The 17,427-nt window shown below is 40.4% G+C and overlaps 1 protein-coding gene across 1 annotated transcript in view; it reads right to left on the bottom strand.

Moving 5' to 3' along the window:
* The window catches only part of FAT3 (FAT atypical cadherin 3), a gene marked incomplete at both ends in the record, with an annotated part of 425,634 nt that overhangs the window by 39,806 nt on the left and 368,401 nt on the right, over positions 1-17,427 (bottom strand). The window contains 2 exons of the mRNA XM_081327912.1: positions 3,488-3,645; positions 5,565-5,699. Coding sequence (XP_081184038.1) covers positions 3,488-3,645; positions 5,565-5,699 — 293 coding nt within the window. The remainder of the gene's footprint in view (positions 1-3,487; positions 3,646-5,564; positions 5,700-17,427) is intronic.

Raw genomic sequence — 17,427 nt, 5'->3', positions numbered from 1 at the left:
GAATAAAAAGCACCTCTCCATTAGCAATCGGGACCTAGATCAGCATAGATTAACTCCAAGATTAACATAATGCCCCGATCAAAAAACTGTCGAAGATGCCAACAGCAAACAGCCCAAACAAAGAAACTCTAAGACTCCCCCCACCAACATTGACAAGGCAAGCCACTAGAATATAAACTGACAGCAAACCGCACTCCTTACTAGCACTGATGATGTTATCTAGTTTGGATAATGAACCGTCTGCAAGAAAAAAAGCAAGCACCAAGGACTCCTCATACTTTGGCTTTGTCTAGTAGCATCTGCAAAGTCTGTGTCTTTCTCTCTGTGTCTTTGTTTCTCTCTCTCTCTCTCTCTCTCTCTCTCTCTCTCTCTCTCTCTCTCTCTCTCTCTCTCTCTCTCTGTGTGTGTGTGTGTGTGTGTGTGTGTGTGTGTGTGCATGCATGCATGCTCTATCCTTGTCCAGAAGGAGTGGGCTCAAACTACAAGTTTATCTGCCATTTTGCCCCAATGAACACTGCTGCTGTCTTTGCTTCTGTGTCGGTTCTCCATGAACCAAGTTCCATATCCCTGGATTTTAGCCCAAGGTCTCAGAATGTCACCTGCAGTAAACCCAAACCATAAATTAACCCTCCCCGAATCAATGATTCATACAGACATACATGCACCTACGCACACCTACACAGGCGGTCATTCAATTGGCCAGGAAGGAAGGCAGGAAGGAACTTTTTAATACACAAATTGGTGCCCTTTCATTGCCTCACCAAATAGGCAGAATGAGATGAATGGCCCTAATAAATCATCTTGGAATATTAGCCTAGCGAAGGTGCTTGGATGTCAACCAGATCTGCGTATCAGCATTAGTAATAAAACCATCCAATGGTCCTTCAGGGATTTCCCTAGACTTGCAGTCACAGTTACTGAATGCAAAAGTCTGCCCACCCACCCATCCAGGGGAATATTTAGTTAGGAGGAATACATTTCAGGATGATTTGAGCAAAATGGTAGGTTTATTAAAATATTACTTCCTGCAGCTCCTGCCATGCTGGGATCATTTCCAAGGCTTTTCGCTGTTTCAGCAATGAAACGTTTCAGGCAAAGCTTGATTGGTATAACAAACGACACCCACGCCGTCATCTGAATTGAATTTTACCGAGTGTATGTAAATGTATTTAATATCTGGCCAGACATACTTACACTGTATATACTGACCAATGTATTCATTACAGATAGTCCTTGACATACAACATTCATTTAGTGACCATGCAAAGTTACGACACTGGAAAAAGTGACTGATGGCTGTTTTTCACACTTAACGACCGTTGCAGCATCCCCCAGAGTCACGTGATCAAAATTCGGATGCTTGGCAGCTGATTTGCATTTTTGATGGCTGCAGTATCCTGAGGTCGTGCGATCACCTTTTGCGACCTTCTGAGAAGCAAGGTAAATGGGGAAGCCAGATTCACTTAACAACCATGTTACTGGCTTATCAAGTGCAGTGATTCACTTAACAACTGGGGCAAGAAAGCTCGTCAAATGTTGGGCAAAGTTCACTTCGCAACTCTTTTGCTTAGCAACAGAAATTTTGAGCTCACGTGTGGCTGCAAGTTGAGGACATCCTGTAAACACATTTATTACCTGATCAGAAAGAGAAGGAGGAGGAGGAGGAGGAGGAGAAGAAGAAGAAGAGAGGAGGAGGAGGAGGAAGTAGTAGTAGTGGTAGTGGTGGTGCTAGTAGTTGTGGGGAGAAGGCAAGTAAGCATATAGGTAGAAATCCATAATCTCATTTTTTTTTTAAATAGCAGGCCACGCTCTGCTCTACAATTGAGAAATTCAGTGTACTGCAATAACTTGATTGTAAAAGTCAATGGAATGGCAACGACCCACGTAATAAGGGGTTGCTGAAAACTACTCTTTTGGTTTATTGCTCCAAAGGCTTTTTTCTCTAGAAAGGAAGGCGAATGTCTGGAGCGAAGGGAGTGAGAATTAAGACCCTGCTCCGTATTTTGCCCTAGCTGCTGTTACTATTTTGGCTTTGGTTACGATTGAATGTGGCTTTTGTTTTAGCCTGTGGTTTCAGCAAATAGGCTTAAGTTGAACTAAAACGTAAGCTGGAGGAACCTGACCCCTTATGAGTTAGCAAATTAGCACTTCCCCCAGGTAGGAATGTACCACGTGGCTTGAAGAGTTTTTGAGTCAGCTCTGCCAGAATACATCCAAGACAATCTCTTAATTGGAGAAAGTTTTTAGTGGCCAGGAAAGGTCAACACTTCTTTTTCCAGGAAAGTATTATATGCTTATATTTAGCCAAAGTGTTTAATCATCTTCGGTTATTATCGGTCCCTGAGATATTGAGCATACAGCCGACAGGATTAACAATAAGACTTTCAACATCAGCATAGACCGACTCTGAATTATCCCAAACCAGGAATTTTAATTGTGGGTTGATCACAATTTGTTACATAAACCGTACCAGTACAATTGACCTATCACACGCTAAGCCCCATTTATGAATTTCTCTGCCACTGTTGTTACGTGTATCACTGCAGACGTTAAGTTAGTAACCTGGTTGTGAAGTAAATCAGGCTTCCCCATTGATTTTGCTTGTCAGAAGGTCCCAAAGGGACATCACACGACCCAGCAACCTTCACAAATATGGGCCAGTTGCCAATCATCTGAATTTTGATCACATGACCATCAGGATGCTGCAACATTTTAAGTGTGAAAAGTGGTTATAAATCACTTCTTTTCTGTGCTGTTGTAACTGTCACTAAACAAATGGTTGTAAATAGAGGATTACATACCAAACTGGATTATTTGTCCCTTTAACTCAGCATAGTGGGGAGTTCTATTAATCTATCTCAGGGGTCCCCAACCTATGGGCAGCGGCCCGGTACTGGGCCGTGGCCTGTTGACCACTGGGCTGCGGGAATTTATTACACAAATCTGCCTCCGATGAGATCCTAGTGTTGCTATTAGCGTGAAGGATAGTTTGGTTGCGAAATGAAAGAAAAAGCCAAGAAATCTGGCCATCTCATATTTCTCCAAAAGTAAGATGGACTTTTTCATTGGGAAGAATAAAAGCCAAACTTCCATTTTTGCTTTATTCACTACATCATAGGTCCATTAGGAGAGAAAGCCCAAATCTATCTGTAGCAAAATGTATGACAATAATTCTTCTAAATCTGTAGTCTTGGCAGATACCGCTAGTGAGGCACAAAATAAGTTACTCTGTCTTTTACTCATCCTGGAGTTTATTTTAATAAAAAAAATGCAATTCACAGAAACAAGACATTTCCATTACGGTGGCTAAAACTGTGGTTTCTTTCTTTATCACTCTCAAAACTGAAAAAGACTGGGTCTTTCTTGCTGAAACAAGAACATTTCCAATTGAGCCTAAAGAGAGAGAAACATGTAATCCAACCCCCCCCCCAAACCCTCAAAAAACCACTCCAACCTGGGGGGAAAAGATAAAACTGATTTTAATTACCTTCAGAATTATACAGGGATTTGCTCTGGTGTACATTATAATTCCGTTGCTTTGCAGAGTCCGCAGGCGGAGACCCAATTTGAATTCTTCGTTCTTGCTATTTTCAGAAACCCGGTATTTGATGTAACTGTTCCCAGCAAAGCTCAGAGAAGTGTGTCCTGAAATAACCATTTAGAAAACAGATTACGGTATTTTATTTTGTGCCTTCTGAAACCAAACACTGGAGATTATCCAATCCTCTACCCCAGGGGCTCCCAACCTTTTTGTATACCCTGCACCCCTAGAACGCTTCTGATATATTCTCGCACCCCGTACAAAAGTTCGAAATAACGACAACGAATTATGCATAGACACTATAATGTTGAAAACCCAAGTTTTCGCACCCCCTGGAATATCATCTCGCACCCCTAGGGGGTGCAAGCACACCCCACACACCCCGGTTGGGAACCCCTGCTCTACAACCAAGGGGGAAAAATGTTAATTAAGGAAGATGCTTGGTTAACAAGGATAATAAGGAAGAATCTTAAAAAAAACTAAACCACAACTTTTGACAGTTTAAAAACCTGCCCCTGCAGTATGCACATCATATGCTGGTGAAGATTAACACGCTAATAAGCAGGACCTGTTCTTTCTTAGTAAGTATTATTGCTGTGCATAAAGAAATATTAATCTGTTTGTAGTGAATGAACAAGACCATAATTTAAATATTGTAGGGCAGGGTGGTGTTTTTTTTGGATACATCATTATTGTTATTTTTATCATAACGACAAAAGAATGTTCGACCACAAAGCTCTACCCTTGTTGATACGCTTGTGACATTGCGATGCACATCAAAATCAACAGGGCTTTTCACTGCAGCACACAGAATGGGACAACTCACTGCAGCCAACTCATTGCAGCCAACTCGCCATGGCCAACTCGCCACAGGACAGTTCAACAAATACAAAAGTTAAATTAATTTCGACAGAACTGTGGTCAATAGAAATAAAATGAAGTCAATCCAGAAATGCAAGAGTTACAACAATTTCCAAGAAAACGTGGTTACCAATAATAAAAGTACCAGAATAGAACAATTAATACAGCGTTGAATTTTCCTGTGGAGAGTTGTCCCATGGCGAGTTGTCCTAGATCTACAACACACTGTGACTCTTCACCCTTCACCCTCACTCCTGGAGGATAACATTGTGGTAGTCTAGCAAAACTTGTGACCTATTAAACCAGGCATAGATTGTAGCCCACATCCAAAACTTCCCTAACACAACTGGGTTTTGCTATTCCAAATAATAAGGAGGTTGGGATATTTTGAGAAGTCTTTTGTAAGACATTGAGAGTCCTTTTCCAAAGACTATGATTTTAGACTTTTAATGATTTTGTTGTAAATTGTCTAGGAATTCTGTACAAAATAGATGGCCATATAAGTCTTTTAGATTGGGGTCTCCAAACCTGGCAACCTTAGGTCATGTACATCACAACTCCCAGAATTCCCCAGCCAGCAGGGCTGACTGAGGAATTCTGGGAGCTGAAGTCCACAAGTCTTAAAGTTGCCAAATTTGGAGACTCCATTTTTGAAACATAATAGGTCATTATGTTTCCCAATAGGGAGAGGTTGCATTCCACAGGGCAAAGAGACAATGAAGTTTAAATAGTCTGGTTGGGAAAAAGAGAATTAAAATTGCTCCTCTCTAGGTGTATATTTAATTATGCAAGTAGTTGCTTTAGTTTGGCAAGACTGATGCAAGGCCCCCAAAACTAAGAAGGACATGTTGAGTTACTTCTGAGTAGTTTCCTCGACAGAAATCTTCCCAAACGAAAACAACTACTTGCATCTTTAAAGATATACTCTAAGAACTGCTAGGGAGGAGCTGTCTTAACTCTCTTTCTCCCAACCAAATTGTCTAAACTTCATTATCTCTTGGTTCTCTGGAATGCAGTTCCTGCCTCCTGGGAATCCAGACTACATTCCACCACGGTCTTTCAGAGATGTTGAACTCAAAAAGGGTTTAGAAGAAAAGACTGACAGAGGACTTAAAGACCTGACCAAGAAGATACAACAGCAGCAGCAGAGCAAATTGTGTACCTGAACATTCTCCAAGTTTTCCAGGTGGACACTGACAGATGAACAGTCTCTGGTTGATTTCGTAGCCTACACACTGCATATCCCCTGGGCAAGGCTTTTCTGTGCAAGGATCGTTAGAGCCCGGACACAATCCTCCTGTTTTATACACGAGAAGGTAAGAAACAGACTCACTTTATCCACATTCAAAGTAAGATATTCTTAATGTCAGTTAACCTTTCTCTTACATGATCCTCAGACCAGACAAAATTATAATTTGGTTCCTCTGAAGACACGAACAGTCTCTAAAGGCACAAAGGCCGGAACAGCGGAAAAGCTATAAAATGATTGCTTCCCTCTCCACGAACATTCATCTTAGCTGATTCCACATTATTAATTCAAATTGAACCTGAAATCTAAGCTGCTTTAGAGATCCCGTAGCAGGAAAACATACAAGGAACAAGCAACACACTATCAAAATGCGATTAAAATAATAGAACCTGAATCTAAATAAAAGAACCAATAAATATTTATCTTGATTTCTGTACTTATTATATGTTTTGTTGTTAGCCGCCCTGAGTCCTTCAGGAGATAGGGCGGGATATAAATCCCATCAATCAATCAATCAATAAATAAATAAATATTTAAATAAAAGAGGAAGAGCCTGAAAATATAGCTAGAGCCTGAATGGAAAATGCCAGGCAAATAAGTTAATAATAATAATAATAATAAAACATTGGGTGAATTGACAATTACAACAGTACTGTGATATGTCTAATTTACTTCGGCCATGTCATGCATGCAAATCTACTGGAGAAGTCAACGATGCTAGGAATGAACAAGGAAGGTGAAGGTCTCAGAATAGAACAGAATAACAGAGTTGGAAGGGACCTTGGAGGTCTTCTAGTCCATCCCCCTGCTCAAGCAGGAGACCCAGTAACATTCCAGACAAATGGCAGTCCAATCTCTCCTTAAAAGTCTCCAGTGATGGAGCACTCCCAACTTCTGGAGGCAGGTTGTTCCACTGGTTAATTGTTCTCACTGTTAGGAAATTTCTCCTTAGTTGCAGGTTGCTTCTCTCCTTGATTAATTTATTCCACTCGATTAGTGGAACAAGAAGGGGCAAGCAAACAACACACTGGCTTGGTAACATCAAAACTGATTCAAAGGTGAATATCTAACAACTGAAAGAAGCTGTGCTTGACAAGGTAGCATGGAGACCACTTGCCTAAAAAGCGTCAAGAGTAGGACATGACTGAATGGTTAACAACAGCAAACAACAACACAGAACTGGGAGCTCTCTGCCTAACCTAAGAAGTTGGATATAACTGGAAAAAGGTCTCCAAAGAAAAATAAAACTAAAGTGGTGGCTGGTTAATATGGGAATTGCCTTCAGATTTCTGGCTTGGAAGAACCTCATGACCCTTAGCTTTCTACTGTTACAAGTCTAGGTTGGTGTAAACACTGCACATCCCAATGCACACATCACAACTTAGACCCAGCTCAGAAATCTGACCTTGGTGCTCTTATTTCCCTCTCTTCAGACCTATGCATTCCTTTCCTCTTATTTTTCCTTCCTATCCCTTCCATTTTAACTGAGTAGAATGTCTTTATTATTTTTACCAATAACTCAAGGCGGTGAACATATCCAACACATCTCTTTTTTCCCCCCACAACAACAACTCTAGGAAAAAAAAATCATAAAAGAGCTAAAATCGGACAAGCAGCCCAGACTGAAATAATCCAGTAAACAACAAAAATCTGCAAAGCAAACCAGAGGCCTTAAACAAATCATAATCATCACCCCCAGGCCTGGGACCAAAGCCCTTTTATTAATTTAAAAAATTGTATTTATTTGCCTGCAAAGTCAAGATACAACAGATCAATATGCTGATCATGTGCAGCTCAACTGGAGATTTGTGCTATTCTCAGTCATTTTGATCAAAATTAAGTACAAATGAGAAACGGTACGTATACAACTTGGTCAAGAGTACAACTGTTTTTAAACTTTTTGACCATCTAAGCCAGGGGTAGGCAGCCTTGGCTCTTTTATAATTATGAAAGGGACGCGGTGGCTCAGTGGGTTAGGACGCTGAGCTTGTCGATCAGAAGGTCGGCAGTTTGGTGGGTTGAATTCCGAATGCCGCTTAACAGAGTGAGTGCCTGTTACTCGTCCCAGCTTCTGCCAACCTAGCAGTTCGAAAGCACGTAAAAATGCAAGTAGAAAAATAGGGACCATTACAGTGGGAAGGTAACAGCGTTCCGTGCGCCTTTGGCGTCTAGTCATGCCGGCCACATGACCACGGAGACGTCCTCGGACAAGCGCTGGCTCTTTGGCTTTGAAACGGAGATGAGCACCGGCCCCTAGAGTTGGAAACAACTAGCACGCATGTGCGGGGGAATCTTTACCTTTACCTATATAATTATGGGGTCCCTGGTACTCTCTGATCTTGGTTGTTTTCTTGCAGATGCATGTTTCAATACCAAACTGGGTAACATCAACCCCACACTATATAATATAGCCACATATAAATACAACACAAGGAAAGTTTTATCCTGGTGTATTTATTTATTTGATGGTTTTATCCCACCTTTATTAGTAACTCAGGGTGGCAAACATACCTAATACCTCCTCCTCCTCCTATTTTCCCCACAATAACAACCCTAGGAGGTGGGTTGGGTTGAGAGAGAATACTCAACTCAAAGTCAAGCTTTCATAACTAAGGCAGGACTAATCTCACACTTCCTGGTCTCTAGGCCAACATCTTAACTACTGCTACTACACCAAACTGCCTCTCCAGGTTATATAACATAGAATGAAGGCTACTGCTAAGCTTGTAAGCCGCCCTGAGTCTTCGGAGAAGGGCGGGATATAAATGCAATTAAAATAAAAAATAAATAAATAAATAAAATAACTGTATCAGGGAGACCAAAGTTCACTTTTGCCACCAGAAGTTGTGGGCCCTCCATCACTGGAGGTTTTTAAGAAGAGATTGGACAACCATTTGTCTGAAATGGTATAGGGCAGGGGTAGGCAACCTTGGCTCTTTTATGACTCATGGACTTCAACTCCCAGAATTCCTGAGCCAGCTTGGCTGGCTCAGGAATTCTGGGAGTTGAAGTCCATGAGTCATAAAAGAGCCGAGGTTGCCTACCCCTGGTATAGGGTTTCCTGCTTGAACAGAGGGTTGGACTAGAACAGGGATAGGCAACCTCGGCTCTTTTATGACTCATGGACTTCAACTCCCAGAATTCCTGAGTCAGCATAGCTGACTCAGGAATTCTGGGAGTTGAAGTCCATGAGTCATAAAAGAGCCGAGGTTGCCTACCCCTGGACTAGAAGATCTCCAAGGTCCCTTTCTACTCTATTATTTTGTATTATGAATTCTGCATCTCAGTTTCTGCTCCTAGTGATATAGCATTTACTCTGTTTCGATGTCTGTTGCCCAGGATCAGAAGTGAATGATCTATCTTGGCTGGCTCAGGAATTCTGGGAGTTGAAGTCCATGAGTCATAAAAGAGCCGAGGTTGCCTACCCCTGGTATAGGGTTTCCTGCTTGAACAGAGGGTTGGACTAGAACAGGGATAGGCAACCTCGGCTCTTTTATGACTCATGGACTTCAACTCCCAGAATTCCTGAGTCAGCATAGCTGACTCAGGAATTCTGGGAGTTGAAGTCCATGAGTCATAAAAGAGCCGAGGTTGCCTACCCCTGGACTAGAAGATCTCCAAGGTCCCTTTCTACTCTATTATTTTGTATTATGTATTCTGCATCTCAGTTTCTGCTCCTAGTGATATAGCATTTACTCTGTTTCGATGTCTGTTGCCCAGGATCAGAAGTGAATGATCTATCTTGGAGTCTTACCAGGATGAAGAGGAAAAATGTGAGGCCTGGGTCCTCACAGAACACCTGTAAAAACTGCCACCAAGCTACAATTTTTAATGCTAGAAGAAATGAATATGTTTTAGTACATATGGAGAAATAGCAAAAAGTGTAATTAGCTTACATTTAAATTAAAGCAAATTTAGCGTCTGCTCTAAGCCTCTCACCTTGTATCCTGATAGCACATGTTGGCGGTATGCTACAAAAGGGCCAAGCATGATCTGAAACTCTTATTTTAGGGGAGCCAAAAGCAAACTGGAGAATTCAAAACATTTGCAAATGGGATCCATTATCACTGTATATAACTGAAAGGGAAGGATAATGAACAAACCTCAACTATACATTAGTGGCTGCTGTTTTCTTTAGTGGAAAGTTCACAGCAATAACACTTAGATTTATATAATGCTTCATAGTGCCATGCAACACTCTCTAAGCAGTTTACAGAGTCAGCCTATTTCCCCCAACAATCTGGGTCCTCATTTTACCGACTTCAGAAGGATGGAAGGCTGAGTCAACCTCAAACCCGCTGAGTCAAACTCCAGACTGTGGGCAGAGTTAGCCTGCAATACTGCATTCTAACTGCTGTGCTCTTGATATCATCACCATAATATTCTGAAATGTAAAGTAAGCTGAACTATACTATTCATGTATATTTTCTTGGGAAAAAAAATTCATTAAGAATTTTTTTAAAAAATGTGTTTACAACTTTGTTTTACTAAGAGCAAATCTTTACAAAAAGGCACATTCTAATAAAATATCTAGAGTCAAGGAGTATATGTAAATTTATTTTAAACAGACAATTTGACAGCAGTTCTTGAAGCCAAGGAACTCGGGGGGAAACGAATGTGTGTGAAGGCCAATCTCTACCCATGTCTTGCTTGTGAATCTCCCAGATGAATTCGCAGATTTAAGCGCGAATTAAGACAGAGGGAGAAAATTGCCAGAAATAACTCATGTATTTGCATCTGTCAACTTGCATCAAGAACAGGGTGAACGTTAGAGGGAAAAGGAAATAGTAGGCAGAGAAAAGCACCACGAATGCTGTTATGCTGCTCTTTTACGCGGTGGCTCACACTCGTAGGAAACTCCTATGTCTTCAGAAGGTCCTCCTCCATGTCGCTCTGCAATTAACATGGCTAGTCAAGAACCCTTTGAGGAGAGGCCTCCCGACTTTGGCTGTGCCTCCTGGGGAGATTGGAACAGAGCTAAGTGTTGGATTTCATTTGGACTGTTTTCAAGGCAAATTGGTTTAATTTATACTGCCAGGACTAATATTTATTTTACCACTCTTACAAGCCACCAGACAGAACTGAAGACGTTTCTTGGATTAGAAGCAAAATGTTTTCAAAGAAAAAACAACAAGAAAAAAGTCCAGATGCCTTTTGGAAAAGCACCTTTGGGACAAGCATGACCTGGAGGATTGAGAATCTTGAATAGAGTAGAGTAGAGTAGAGTAGAGTAGAGTAGAGTAGAGTAGAGTAGAGTAGAGTAGAATAGAATAGAATAGAATAGAATAGAATAGAATAGAATAGAATAGAATAGAATAGAAATAGAAATAGAAATAGAAATAGAAATAGAAATAGAAATAGAAATAGAAATAGAAATAGAATAGAACAGAGCTAGAAGGGACCTTGGAGGTCTTCTAGTCTAATTCTCTGCTCAAGCAGGAGAACCTGTACCATTTCAGATAAGTGACTGTCTAGCCCAGACGTGTCAAACACAAGGCCCGGGGGCCGGATCCGGCCCGCGAAGTGGTTTCATGTGGCCCGCGAAGCCATCCTGGAAACAGTGAGGGAACGGCCCCCACTGCCTTGGCCCTGGCCCAGAGACCCTCCTTCTGCCAGAGACCCCCAGATCTGTCCCACTCCTGCCCAGGCCCCCCATAGGCACCCTTGATGCAAATGATGTAGAGCTGGCCACGCCCACCCAGTAGGCCATACGCACTCTAGCCACGCCCACCCAGTGGGCCACGCCCACCCAGTAGGCCACGCCCACCCTGGCCATACCCACCCGGCCCCCTGACGGCAACCGCAATGCTGATGTGGCCCTCAATGAAATTGAGTTTGACACCCCTGGTCTAGCCTCTTCATAAAAGCCTCCAGTGATGGAGCGCCCACAATTTCTGAAGTCAAGTCGTTCCACTGGTTAATTGTCCTCACTGTCAGGAATTTTCTCCTTAATTCCAGGTTGCTTCTCTCTTTGATCAGTTTCCAACCATTGTTTCTTGTCCTGCCCTCTGGTGCTTTAGAGAATAATTTGACCCGTTCTTCTTTGTGGCAGCCCCTCAAAGACATGAGTCCCATCAGTTTAGAAAATGTCATCTTATGAGACCACAGAAGCATGTTTTTTCCAATAACACTCCTACTTTCGGAAACTGTGTTCCCTTAAGGTCTGAGTGGCCCTGCCTCAGTTGTCCTTTAGGAAAACCAGAAAAACGGGCACTTCATGCAGGCCCTGACCTGCCTGTGTGTATATAAGAGCATTCTGCTTCGGTAATATATCCCAGAGAGATACATACAGTTAGTCCTTGTTTAGTCAGCACAATTGGGACTAGCAACTTGGTCGTCAAGCAAAGCAGTCGCTAAGTGAAACTGGGATTGTGCTTATGATCTTACTATAGCTTTCCTTTGCAAGTAGTCCTCAGTTTAAAACAGTTAGTTTAACGAATATTCGAAGTTACAATGGCACGGAAAGCAACTTACGACTCGTTTAGCAACTGTTCGTAGTTGCAGCAATGATGAGAAAGCAATTATGAACAGTCCTCACATTTATGACCTTTGCAGGTCTATACTGTAAAATGGAAGGGTTCACATAAGAACAGCTACACAGGAATATCAAGTAAAGTCTTTGAATGAAACTCCTGTTGGGGCTTTCATGAACAATTCCATGCTTATGGAAGCAATTTGCAAATGCATCATTTATTTTTTAGGGGAGGGGTTTACCAATTTAGTCAATAAGAGCTTGATCTTTTTTAGTATTTTCCACCTAAGCAGTAAACAAAACGAACCCTGTTTAGCTTTTTGAGATCAGATCAGTTTGGTGCTACCCCTTAATGGGTGTAGAAATCTAAAAACCAGTCAATCAACAGATTTTAGCCTCATTATCAAGATTGCTTCCTCCCTTGCAAATATTATCAACCACAGCGGATAAACACGATGGAGTCAATCCATATTCTCACCATGTGTTTCTGAAATAAGCTCAGAGAATTAAGCAGCAGCGTTATAATGTATTCGCTCCCAAAACCAACAATGAATAGTTAAAACAGTCTCTTTAGAAATTTCTGATTATCCAGCTGATTCTGCCGACATGTTTCATGTATCATGATGTCATATCACGGCTGCATACAGATCTGTATGCACAGGATATTTGTTTTCAGAACGCAATTAAATTTTATGTCACGTCAGGAAATAATTCTCAACAAGTCGCTCTGGGCCTGACAGAGAGACAAGTTAGGTGGACAAAAAAACCCCCAAAAGTCGCAAAAGTCATGAATATACATTGGCTTGTGGGAAGACAACCCTGCTGAGATTTTTGGGAACAGCGCACCACATGTTTTCACAACCTTTTAACCTTTGGTAAAATTTTGACACCAAGCAGTAAAGTCAGGATGCGGCGTTGTAATCAATCTTTGCCACGTTTCAGTTGTTTCATACTTGAGACATGAGTGAGTTCCTATGAGTTCCTATATAGGAAGAAGCTAATAATTAAATATGACAGTTCTATATGGCACAACATTTCCAGACAACTATCACCATGTACTGGCCCCTCCCAAGTGTCTGATAATTCCAATCTTTTCATCATTTCAGACAGAAGGCAGAAATGGAGGTGGGGTGTGAAGGAAAACACTTGTCAACACTTGAATGGAAGAATTTCATGGGCTATGGTGACACAGAACATCCATAAAACTCAAATACAATGGCCACAAAGCTTGACAATTGTTCAGGTGGTAATAATAATAATAATAATAATAATAATAATAATAATAATAATAATAATAATAATAACAACAACAACAACAATAACAACAACAACAACAATAATAATAACAACAACAATAATAATAGTAGTAGTAGTAGTAGTAGTAGTAGTAGTAGTGGTAGTCAAGCACCTGCAACATAACACCCCAGACTTAACAACTGTCGATAAGAAAGACCAAAAAGTCTGGATAGTGGACGTGGCAGAATAGATGAGAAAGAACTGGAGAAGATAACAAAATACAAAGACCTACAAATAGAAATAGAAAGACTGTGGCAAAGGGAAGCAAGGGCAGTACCAATAGTAATAGGTGCCTTGGGTGCAATCCCAAAACACCTGGAGCACCACCTGAACACCACTGGCATTGACAAATTCGCCATTAGTCAATTGCAAAAGGTGGCTTCCATCCTGCGACGATATCTATAATACCATCGAACATCCACATCTGCCTATCCCAGGTCCTTGGTAAGGACTTGATAGGTAGACAAAAATGCCAAATCCAGTCTGAACATCTGGCTGGCTGTGCGATGTTTAATAATAATAATAATAATAATAATAATAATAATAATAATAATAATAATAATAATAATAATAATAATAATAATAATATTGATGATGATGATGATGTTGTTGTTGTTGGAAGGGACCTTGGAGATCATCTAATCCAATCCCCTGCTCAGGCAGGAAACCCTACACCATTTTAGACAAATGGCTACCCAGTCTCTTCTTAAAAACGTCCATTGTTGGAGCATCCCTATGATGGTAGACTGTCTTGGAGCTCTTAGCAAACAGATCCTATAGGAACACAAAACTCCAAATACCTTAATGTACCAAATATCTTAATAGCACCAAATATCTTAATGTAAAAAGCTTCTTGGATGAGAAGAAAAACATTTTCTAGAGAAAAAAAACAAGTCCAGTTACCTTTTGAACAGCACCTTTGGGACAACCATGACCAGGATGACTGAAAATCTCAATAGACAGGTCCCCCAATAATTTAGGTAAATAATTATTCCTTAAAGATTTACTTTGACTTAATGATTATCAAAATACGCTTATGACTATTTCCTGAAGGGCTGTGAAATGTGGTTGGTTGAAGTGTTGAGGGAAAAACCCAGCTATTCTGACACCTCTGTGTTGCACCGTTGTATATTTTGAGTAAGCCAAAGCATTCTATCAAGTGGTGGCAACTTGTTTGAGATAGGCACATTTATAACATTTTGAGCAATGATGTCTGAAGAAAAAGCTTCAGTTTTTCAAAGACTCTAGTCCTATTGTAAGGACACCTTGAGTCAAAGAAAATTGGGGGATTATGAAAGAACTGATGGCCATGTTGTAGATTTTTGAAATATAACACTCAGATCTATCATGAACATTTAGAACAGGGGTCTTTAAACTTGGCCCTTTTATGACTTATGGACTTCAACTCCCAGAAGTCCTCAGCCAGGCATGCTTAGAAGGATGCCCAGGAATCAGACTTAAACCTGGAGTAGCCAGATCACTATAATTGGATGTATGAAAAAATAGCTTCCTTTGAATAAAACTGAGTTCATTTTAGTTCACGGTTGAAATGCAACAAAGCACAGACTAACACCAAGCTTAACATCAGACAAATTATCAAGAAGTAAACAATACCCCGATCAAAGAACTGCCAAACAAGTTATCAGTAAACTACTTAGCCAGAGCCACCAAGACCTCTCCCACAAACGATGGCAGGGCAAGCCGCTAAAATATAAATGGAGAGCAAACCTTATTCCCTACTAAAATTGATGATAGTTTGGATAAGGACACCTCTGCAAGAAAACAACCAACCTCAGAGAGCACCAAGGACTTCTTTTTTTTTTTTATTGAAAAGTTTTAAAATACAATTTTCCTTTAAGAATCCCCCCTTCCCCCTCCCTCCTCCCCCCCCTCCCTCCCCCCCTCCCCCCCTCCCCCCCCCGGACTTCCCAGAGCTAAATACAAGGTATATATATAAAAAGCAATCATAAACAATCATATACTAACAACTATAAACTCTAAAATCCATCACTCTCTAGCTTATAGAGGATAAAACAAGCCTTAATAATATTGAATATGTATAAAAAGAAACTAAGATAAGAAAAGAAAAAAAAAACGAAAGAAGACTTATTCAAATGCTACATAAAACTTCTTAACCCTATACTTGTTCTGGATAAACTCAATCCATTTTGTCCATTCCATAATATAGCGTTCTTGCGAATGATCTTTCAAATAGGCCGAAATCTTTGCCATCTCTGCCAGGTCTGAAACCTTTAAAGTCCACTCTTCTATAGTCGGCAATTCCTCTTTCTTCCAATATTGGCCTATCAAAAGTCTTGCCGCCGTGATTAAGTTCAACATTAACTTGGTGTCCACAACTGTAGCGTCTGCAATTATTCCCAACAAAAAAAGTTGCGGACAAAACTTTATCCTCTGTTTAAAAATCTTCTGCATATTCCACCAGACTTTTATCCAAAAAGCCTTAACCTTCTTACATGTCCACCATATGTGAAAATATGTTGCATCTTCATCACCACACCTCCAACATTTAGGCTGATAATTCGGATACATACTTGCAAGCTTTTTAGGATCTAAATGCCATCTATAAAACATTTTGTAAAAGTTCTCTCTTAGATTTTGAGCTTGAGTAAATTTCACGTTCCTCACCCAAATCTTTTCCCACATGTCCATTGTGATAACTTCCTGGATGTTTTGGGCCCATTTTATCATACAGTCCTTAACAAGCTCTGTTTCTGAGTCAATCTCTATCAATGCAAGATATATCCGTTTGATATGTGCTGGTCCCTGGTTTCTAATTTGCTTTATCAAATTTTCATCAGTCATTGTAAATCCATTTTTCTGGTCTTCTTTCCACCTGGCCCGTAACTGAGTATATTGAAACCAATTTTGAACAACCTTCTCTTCTCGCAAGAGGCTATATGATTTCAAACACCAAACATTTCTTTCCAAGCTGAGGATCTCCTTGTACGTAGTCACATCATGTTTAAAGCCAGCATGTATATTTTCTATTGCGTGTTTTGGAATTGCCCACAATGGTATCTTGCAACTTAACTTACGGTATGTCTATACTTCTTCCAAACTCTCAGCAATGCCTGCCTTAAAATATGCACCCTAAACACGTTGTCTACCTTCTTATCATACAACAAATATGCATGCCAGCCAAACAACAAATCATGGCCCTCAAGATTTAATAACCTCCCTTGCGTCAAATTAATCCAGTCACTTATTCCTACTAATGCAGCAGCTTCATAATATAATTTAAAATTAGGCAATTTAAGGCCACCTCTCTCACGAGTATCCTGCATAATCTTAAGTTTAACTCGTGGTTTTTTCCCTGCCCACACAAATTTATTGATACCTCGCTGCCATTCCTCCAGATTAGAATCTTTCTTAAGAATCGGTATCATTTGAAACAAAAATAAAAATTTAGGCAGGACATTCATTTTTACTGCTGCAATCCGTCCCAACAAAGACAATTGCAATTTTTCCCAACTCTCCAATTCTTTTTGAATTTTCCCCCATAGCTTTTCATAATTATTTTTATATAGCTTTGTATTAGAGGGCGACAAAATCACCCCCAGATATTTAACCCTTTTAACAATCTCAAATCCAGTTAATCCTTCTAAGAGGGCCTTTTGCGGTGATGTCATATTTTTGGCCAAGATTTTTGTTTTTTGTACATTAACCTTAAATCCAGAAACCTTCCCATATTGTGTTATTATCTCCATCAGGTCCACAACAGAGTTCTCTGGCTGGGTCACTGTAACAACCAGATCGTCTGCGAATGCTCTCAATCTGTAGTCCTGATCTCCAATTTGAATCCCCTTAATTTTTTCCGAATTCCGAATTTTAACCAATAATATCTCTAATGTCAACACAAATAACAAGGGCGATAACGGACACCCTTGCCTTGTGCCCTTCTCAATATTACATGCTTCTGTCAAGCTATTATTAACTATAATTCGGGCAGTTTGTTTTTGATATAATGCCCTAATCGGTTGTAAAAAT

Source organism: Vipera berus, assembly GCF_964194415.1.
Source record: "Vipera berus genome assembly, chromosome: 4".
NCBI classification, from domain to species: Eukaryota; Metazoa; Chordata; class Lepidosauria; order Squamata; family Viperidae; genus Vipera; species Vipera berus.
Note: the sequence above shows the minus strand (reverse complement) of the source record. Positions and strands in the feature narration are given on the sequence as shown.